The 9568-nt window shown below is 38.8% G+C and overlaps 1 protein-coding gene across 1 annotated transcript in view; it reads right to left on the bottom strand.

Annotated features, from left to right (window-relative positions):
• Positions 1 to 2253: 2253 nt before the first annotated feature.
• Positions 2254 to 9568, bottom strand: part of ATE1 (arginyltransferase 1) — a 72255-nt gene continuing 64940 nt past the window's right edge. The window contains 1 exon segment of the mRNA XM_029962017.1: positions 2254 to 5393. Within this exon segment, the coding sequence (XP_029817877.1) occupies positions 5215 to 5393 (179 nt within the window). The 3' untranslated portion in view covers positions 2254 to 5214.

The raw sequence follows: 9568 nt of genomic DNA, 5'->3' as shown, positions 1-9568 counted from the left end.
AGATCTGGATACTCAGACAAGAGGTAACATTAGTGCTACAGTGACCTGCACAGGCTGGAAATGCCATCTGGTGGCTGCAGGTTCAGAGCAGTTCAGGGGAGAAAAATTAAGTTTGCTGGTATAGTAAAGGTTGGTTCTTCACCATATTTTACTGAATTGTGGAAGATAAACAGCAAACGGGGTTCTGTGTTACACAGAAAAATCAGTTAGGATAGTGACAATTACTATTTTGAAAAAGCAACATTTATTTGCTGATGAAAACCACTGAAATTATTATTATTTTGATTACTGGAGCAGCTGGCACTAGGGCACCACACTAAAAAAGTAGGCCAATGGGACAATACTTAAGAAAGCTCAATAAAATATCTTAAAAACATGACTTTAAGGAAAGGTACTTGGGATTGGTGAGTTTAGAAAAGACGCAGCAGGGTGACTTGGCAACAACCTCCACAAAGGTCTGGTGCTGTTGCAAAGAGGAACCTCAGTGATGGCTCTTCATATTCAGGGCCAAACAAAAGGATGAAGACACTGAGTTATAAAAACTTCCAGTATTTCAATATTTCCTGCACGAAACCAGTCCATGGAGCTTCACTAGAGATGAATGCATTCCCTCTGAGGGATGCTGGGTGTGTTCTTGCTCAGCTCCAGCTTGGAGGAGACAGGGGAGAAACAGCAAATAGTTTTTGAAATTCCCACCCAGCCCATGCTTTTCTGCTCCTGTGTAGACAACAAATGAGAATTTCAACAGAATTCATGTGATTTCATGCCTTAACTCGAGCTTTTTGCCATCACTGCAGTACATTGCCCTTAGTTTATTTTTATATTCTACAATGCCCCATTGATTCCTCCTGGACAATGACAATCAGATGTCACAGACAAAGGGAAATGAATGAAATCTGACACATTTATTTTAAAGCCCGCAGCAGACTAAATTATAAATAAATCCTGCTTTTTCTGCAGCACAAAGGTTGCAGACTGACTGTCCCCGTGGACTCTGCTCTCTTCTCACTACTTAACAGACTTTCCAACACTTTCTTTTGTCCTGATAGCAATCTCTCAGCAGGACTTTTGGCAGACACATGTATTATGTGTCAAAACTGAAGTGGAAATAACTGATGGGAATAGTTATAATAAGGAAATGAATAAACATCAAAACAGTAAAATATAACCATGAAGAACAGAGCCAGAAAGCTTCTGAGCTGCTGCCTGTCTGAGATGATCAGTAAGAGCCACTGTTTTCAGAGTTCAGAGAGTTTTGTATTAATATAGATAGCATTAATATATGCAGTACTTTGGTTTGTATGTTAATTTAATCCATTTACATTCCTGTTTAATAGTTAGAAAACAAAGCTCTACAAAGCTCTCAGAAGATGAGCTTTAAATGTGCTATAAATGCACATAGTAGATTAATTTATAGAATACTGTTAACTTAGGAATCCAGTAACCACAACCAACACCTGGACACTAAATTTAGTGTGAGTTACTGTTGTACATCAGCTCCTGTAAATGGCCTTTTGGCTCATACAACATATTTTAACACCATCCATTATCTTTGCACTTAAACAGTTCTGTTCCCAACAGTTCTGTTTAGTAAGTGCTTGTGTACTCAGAGACTTAGTCACTGTGCTTTTCACCAAAACCTCATCTAAAATAAGCTTTTTATACCCCACCTAGCTGGTACACTCAGTGGATTAACAGCTGTGGCTAACACAGATGGGTAACACAGTGTATAAATGCTGTTATTTATGATATTTGTCTTCCACAGTGTACTTTTATTTACCCAGGGAGACTAATCTCTGTCTCATAACTAAAGGCTATTTACCTGTTAATTCTCCTCTGACCAGTGCCTCCCTCTGTCACTCAGGGTCATCACCAGCCCTTCCTTGGTGTTCTTTCTGTGGCACCTTCCTCAGATGATGCAGAATCCCAATGGAGGAACACGGATCACTGCCCTGGCCTCCTCAGGACAGCCACACTCAGGGCTTGGAAACTCTCCAAAACTTTAACTTAAAAAACCCAAATCATTTGGCAAGTGGAAACACAATCTGGCCTTTTTTTTTTTTATACTCAGTATGTGGGATCATATGCAAGAGGTTCTGTTTTGAACATGATTTTGAACACTGATTTTGAAGGTATTCCTTCCAATCACTCTTTGATGGGCTCCTCGATTCTGTTGTTCACTGGACACTTGGTCAACCTCCAGGATAATGAATTCCCAACAAACGATTACAGAAGATTACACACTCAGAGCTGTTCTTTCTTGTAATAATTCACAGAGACTGGCAATAACTTTATTTTCTACACTTGCAAGTCACACAGGCCTTGCTGAAAAGCGATTCCAAACTCAACATGCGGGTTCTTTTGCATTTACCAAAATGTGTTGATGCTGGAAATGAGTAAGCTCCCCCTTTATTTCCAATTAAAACAAAAAATGGTATTTTTTAACACTGGTCACAACTCTGCATTTTCTTACCACCATTTAACGCTCATTTATCAACAGAAGATAGAACAAGGCAACCTTACGTTGGGGATAACTCTTGCCAACCAGCTACACCAAAAAACCTCCTATAAAATAGTTTGTACTAAATTAAACATCTCTAAATTCAATAATTGTCCATGACAACATCCTCAATAAAACTGTAATGGTGGTGAATTTTCAGCTCCACTGAAGTCACTGGCAAAATTTACAGAACTTCATCCTCAGCCTCCATCCCCCTTCTAAAACAGGGCTAGAGGTATCAGTCCTTAAAAACACTGCACCAGTTTCCTTCTAAAATAACACTAAAGTGAGTCAGATCTCAGCAAACTACAGGTGAACTCAATGTTGGAGTTAATCTCAACACTGACTTTTTTTAAAATATAGATACATATTAGGGTTGGGTGAGAGTCAGAAGCTCAGTTTGTCGTGGTGCTGCAGTTCCAGTGGAGTCACGAAGTGAAAGCACCATTTCAGAATTCACAGAAAAATGGTCATTTACCTGGAGTGGTCACGCTAAGGACAACTTCAAGCCGTGCTCAATTTTCAGTTTTACACTTATCTATCTCACTTTTCTTTAACTGCAGTCCTTAAAAGCTCCCCAAGAGAAACAGAGCATCAGATCAAAGTGTGATACAAGGCATATCAGGAACAAATACGGGCACAAAAAGATGGAGCTCTCCAGGGACTCTCAGTAGGGACATTAGGTGTGCTCCCTTGAAATCTAAGAGAAACTTCTCCAGGAGCTCAGTGAGGCCATCATTAAATGGTTTGGATAATCTTTTAAGATTTTGCAAGTCCTACAGGAATTTCTCAGTGCCTCTGAACTGATTTTTTATCATATAAAAAGGTTTTCTCATTCATTTTTCTTGCAAGCCATATGGGCATCACCACTTTTCAACACATGGTGTAGGCAGAAAATGTTACACTATTTGACAAGTCACTGAGTGGCAAAAGGATTTTCTCCACAGAAAGGAATTCTTCATAATAATCTTCATGAGTAATAGGTTTAGATAAGACATGGACAAACTGGATGGTACAGAAACTTCTCAGTATCAGGCAACAGATAAACACATACCTGATATGATGCTGAGAGGAATGACCAGTTTTGTTGCAGACTGGCAGTAGATCAATACTATACACTCCAATTAATAAAAAATAAAATTCCTTTTTAAAGTTACTGTCGAAGCTGTGCTCTATACCAATAATATTACAGTGATTAAACAGATACAGGGGGAAAAAGTTAAATCTGCAATGCACTTGATTCCCCAGATTCTTGTGTCTTTTCCATGTAAAAATTAATGATTAATAAAATTGCCTAAGTGTTTAAAATTCAATCAAGGCCATGAATGATAGGAGATGTAACTCTCAGGGAGTAAAACAGAATTTGGTTCCTTTCTGGGGGAAAACCACCCATATATCCTTCAATAAGAATCTTTGTTCAAAGGTTAACAGGAAACTTCAGGTTGATTTAAGGTAAATGTCAGCTCCTGTTATCCCAGAAGATAAGAAACACAAATGCATTGGTAACATTATCATGTTGTAATACATTACTGAATTATACAAGTGTTATTTCCCCAAATTCCTACAACCTGTATGACTTGATAGGGACACAGACAACGTTCTATATGAGATAATAAAGTGCTTTCATAAAGGATCACAACTTCCTGTGTTTATGACAGAAGTATTTACCCAAATGTTATTAAAGATGTTAACCCGTGAACTGCTGCACTATAAACAGAACAGTCAGTAAAAACACAGGAATAGGATAATTAAGACTTCCCATACAGTTCTGCAGAAAAAAAAAATTGCAACAAAACCCAGCAGTGGTACCTCATGTCACTTTTTTTGTTTTGTTTAGCATAGTTCTGAAATGTGCACTGAGAGCTACAGGATAAACCTCCCAAGCTCTATTTCACATTAGTGATGTGCATTAAAATACCCACTCTCTTTAGACAAAGGATAAGGCTTATACCAAAAAACACTGTGCCACTTGGCTGCATATCTTTGGTATATTTATAGTGCAACTGGTCTGCTTCTTCTCTGAAGGGGAAGTTTTTCCAAAGCTCTTCTCCCCTTCCACTGAGAACCTACCATGAACTCCTACACTCACTAGGACCTCAGACACCAACCTACTGCTTGGAACAAATGAAGAATGTGCAGTGAAAAGAATTTCTTCCTGTTTTCTTCTTCTTTTTTTTTTTTTTAAACACACTACTGAAATAAAATTAAACCATGCCAGATTCCACATCAGAAAGTAACAGCACGTTTCAATCCTCTTGCAAGGTTTCAGGAGCGTACAAATGCGAGCATAAATTTCACGGCAATTTTTAACGACAGATATCCAAGGTGCTACTTGGGAACATTTGTAATTTAATTCCTGTTAATCTAGATTTAGTCAACTTGTGTCTCTACCAGAAAAAAAAAAAAAAAAAAGACACCTGTTTTTCATTTTGCTTACTTAGAATAATTAATAATGCATAGAAAGGCTAGAACTACTTAATTAAAATATATTGCAAGCATGTTTTTCTAAACTTATATTGCTAAAGCCTTGCTGTATTGTAAGATTTATTGGAGTTGGCCTCTATACACAGTACCATGTACTCACATAAGCCTGGATATATACCTGTATTTCAGACTGCTATTTGAGTGGGCACACCAACACACAGCTATAGTACACATCACCCAGTGGCAGTGCAATCAAACGTAGCGCCATTGAAATGCCATTTAATGATTCCTCAACTTCTGAACAGCAACATTCTTTCTGAACAGGTCTGTCCAACCAAACTTGCATATTGCTGAACGTTGGCTTCGTCGCTTGGCCCCTTCCTCCTCTTCTTGTACACGCTGTAAGGCATCACTGTCCTCTTGTGAAGCACCCTCACCCTGCCCAGCTCCTTCAGGCGACCTTCATCCACTGCAAAGGGAGCCAGAGAGCACAAAAATTAGTTATGTGATCTTAATTTATGCCACTAACTCCGGAATGCATAATGAAAACTGCATGGAAGTAAGGAGACTAATCTGCAGATGAAAAGCAGAGCTGAGCTACAGAGCACTCTCCTTGAATCGTGGCTGAAAACAGAACCTGTGTTTGTGGTGTGTGAAAAAATAAACCATGCATCACACACTTCCAGTGGTGATATACAGCATTTCTGAAATGCCCCCACTGCTGTATTTAAACGTTCACATTCATTTAATGCTCGCTGGAGCCCACTGCCAGAAGTGAAACTCTACCTGGCAAAGACCTGCCAACAGAACTGACCAGAAGAGACTTGCCATCACTGCAGCCCTTGCCAAATCCACCAGCAAACTGGGAAAAGTGGATTAAAACCAGCGACCTCCAGGCTGTTTGCCTTAGGTAAGCATCAGGCAATAAACTGCCTTCCCAGGTCAAACTCTCTGTCCCTCCAGCCCCAGTCTTTTTCCCCCCTCATTTATACTGGTTTCTGGGTTTCTCTAGCACACTGAGCTTACATGCCCTTATTTCAAGTCCATCCCAAGCTCTGTGGACTGACAGAGCTGTGCAAGCACTAACTGTGTGGGTTAGTGACACAATTCCTCTTCAAAGGAATTACTCTTCAAAGATACACACATCATAGTGGAATCTTGTCAACCTCATATACAGATCCCTCGTGACTTAATTTATCCAGAGTCTAACACATAAGAGCATCATTGAACAAGTTAAAACTTCCTTCAATTAATGCAATTGATGCTCATGCTGCTGAACAATAATAATAATAATAATAACAACAATAATAATAATGTTATATAGCAGCTTTGTGTCACAAAAATTGACTCTGCAGTGCTAGAAAACTCTTCACAGAAAGTCAGAGAGTATGCCACACATCTGAGGCCACTGCAGGATGAATTAATAAAATTATTACAAAATATACTGGTAAAAGAAATCTTGGACTTCTCAGAGCATCAGGTTTAAAAAGCCAGCAATGGAAGAGTCAACTTAAACACAGAATCTGAAACACGAGTTTGAGAATAGAACGATGTAAATTAGAGTAGCAACGGGGAAGAGATGCTTACTAGGATGTCAGTATTTGGGGACACAAACTGTGCAAAGACTCCCTTTTGGGCCTTCTTTATGCTCTCAATTTGTGCTTCTTTATGCTTTAAGACAAAGGAGGTCACAAAATGCTTTTCTTTGCAAGGTATTCTGAAGAACCTGCCCTCATTTTCCACAGAAATGGCTTATAAACTGTTTTCTGCTGATTGCCCAAAATTTAGTATGTGAAACTTAATGAAGGCTGCTTTAGCAAGTTTAGAATGACTTCATTACTTTTATCTGTGTTTTGATTCCTAACATGAAAGCACAATGTGTTTCTTAAGATTTAACCAGGAAAACATGGTTTGAAGGAAGAAAATTTGAGAAGTACTTGCTAAGATTGTGCTCTGCACTAATTACTCTTGGCAATTGCTTTAGATAAACACCAAGTCAAAAAACACTTTATAGCTTTCTCTCCTGCTTTGAAATCCATTAGGTTTTTGATGTGTGGCCAACACCTTCCTGATATCCCAACAGGTTGGTTTTACTACCAGCCCTTCTGCCTCTTGTGTTACATCCCCCTCCTTCCTGAAAGTTCACCAAGGAAAAATTTGCAAGTTTATCTTCTGCAGGTGACACAAGTGTAAAGTTATTTTAACTCCTTAAATTGGAAAGTCTATGTTTGCTGCACCTCTAGGCTGACTGTAAGTTTGTGAGATGGAGAGTCCTGAGATGGATTTAGGCCAAGCCCAGCCTTTCACAGCTTCGTGCCAAAAGCACTTTCAAAACTGTTCACTGCTCCCTGTTTGATACTCATTGATCTCAAACAGTCCCAAAGCCTGATGCTCTGGATGAGTTCATCTTTTGGCTTGCAGTGCTCCTGGCCCCAGATTTGATTTCTTTGAGTAACTAAAGCTACTGTACCTTCGGTCTCACTGCGGCCTTCCTGGCTCAGCTGCACTCTGGTCCTGCTGCTCAGCATTTACACCCTTTACTCCACTTTTACTCATCACCTCCTTGCAACCACTCTGGCTCCAGCTCTACAGCCACATGGAACTGCTGGAATGACCAAGCAAGTTTGGTTCTAGGAAATTTAAGCACCACAGCCAAGTGCTCTCTGGGGAGAAGTCGGGCTTGCCAAACCCTGCTGTAGATCAGCCCTTTCTTGGACAGGTTTACAACACAACCCTCAGGCAGGAGAAGGCTCTCCCAGAGCAATCCAGAAAACACCAATATCTTGAAAAAAAAAAAAATCACTGTAATATACTTCACACATGTTTTCAGCTTAACACAGTAAGTTCTGCGCATAAACTACATATAGAGAGACTCGGTGATGAGTTTATCATCAGGAAAAGTTTAAAGAAAGACATGGTCTTACAAATTCATGTCTGACTGACTGTATTTGTATTGGTTCTACACATTAAAGTTCATTCCAGATCCTTGAAAGGCAGCAAAATAACAGTCCAAATGTCTACAATGATTACCTGTTCTTCCATAGACTCCCCCTAAATAATAGATTTAATAATAAAAATAACCTTCTGCAAAAGTACTTAAATAGATATAATTTAAACTCCATCTGAAAAAGAAACCTTTTACCGAGATCCTAAGTATGAGTAAAATAATCTTAGGTACATAATTAAGCTTTTAGAGAAGGTAAATAGGAACTTGTGTCACCATCATAACAAATCTGTAAGTCAAGATTCAGCCACCTTTCAGTTGCTGCCACTCTGGGAGCAACACCTTAGGAATTCAGGAGAGTATTCCCTTTATACACAATTTAAACATAAGCACAATAAATTTAATATAATTGAATGGAAAATAAGAGCAGACTGAGCTCTGGCACAGTTCAATAAAGAAATTACTCTCCCAATAAGAAAAATTAAATATCTGCTCCTGTTGAGTGGCACATAATAAAATCTGCTTTATATTTAAGAAGATGCCAACTGAATTCTAACAGGCCTTCCCTGTGTGGCTGATGCTGGGATACAGGAGTAATCCCAATTCAAATGCTTAATTAAATAAAATTTCTTTTTGAAAAGAAGAAAAAACATCTCTATCAGTAAGTATTATTTCCAAGCTTTACTAAAGAAATTTTAATTAGTGACTTCAATTTCTAGGAAGACACTGTCATCAGATAGTGTAACAACATGTTAGGGCAACTTTAATCATTACTGTAATTACTGAATGCAGTATTGTTACCACTAAAAAGGTTTTTTTCAAAAGCCTGTTTTTTCCTTCTCCCTCTTTCTCGTTTTTTACCTTCTGAGCTGTTGATTTATTGTATTCTACACAAGAGATGCTGTCACTTGGTATATGAAACATACAGGGCTTTATCCCTTTAATTCAGTTATATCTATCAATAGCCTGTATGGTAGATACACAAAATGCAGAGAAATCAATTCTGTAGATTGAAAATATCTGTAATTTTAGGAAACTGGGCAACTGCAGCTGCAAACTGTCTTTACAAAAATATTATCCTGTAAGTCTCAGAGCTAAAAATACAGGTGAATTCTTGTTGAATAAATTACCTGTCACTTCTTTCTCTTCTCCCCTATACTCCTAAAGCAGCAAATTATTTATATTGCAGTCATCTACTGAAATTTGAATATAGGAGAGATTTCACATATAATTCAACCTTGCAAGCGTGACCCAATAAAGACCTCAAAGAGGTGTTAGAATTTTTTGTTCCCAGCCCCATATACCACTGTTCCATGGAATTCACACATGGAGGATTTCCTTTCTAAAAAAACAAAGCATAGCAGATATGTTTCTAAGTACCAGTAAAAAACAGAGTAAAAAGCAGCAGTGATCCAAAGTCCCTTTATGCAACGGGTTGTCTCTGCAGACACTGATTTGAGTTCTTGACCCAGCTCACACATCACCTTCATCAAAAGCACAGGCAGCACCACTGAGCAACACACTCAAAGTACCAGCAGTGGGTTTTCAAAGGCAGCCCCAGCCTGCAATCAGCCCCAAAAATGCTTTTACACCCAAGGGACGAGGAGGAATGTGAGGAGCAGGAAGCCTGACGTGGTCCTGTACAATCCAGTTCTTATTTCTTTGCACAACCCAAATCAACTCCCTCCTCAAACTACAAG

The sequence above is a fragment of the Manacus vitellinus genome, unplaced genomic scaffold (assembly GCF_001715985.3).
Source record: "Manacus vitellinus isolate BGI_N305 unplaced genomic scaffold, ASM171598v3 scaffold_40_pilon, whole genome shotgun sequence".
Lineage (NCBI taxonomy): Eukaryota > Metazoa > Chordata > Aves > Passeriformes > Pipridae > Manacus > Manacus vitellinus.
Note: the sequence above shows the minus strand (reverse complement) of the source record. Positions and strands in the feature narration are given on the sequence as shown.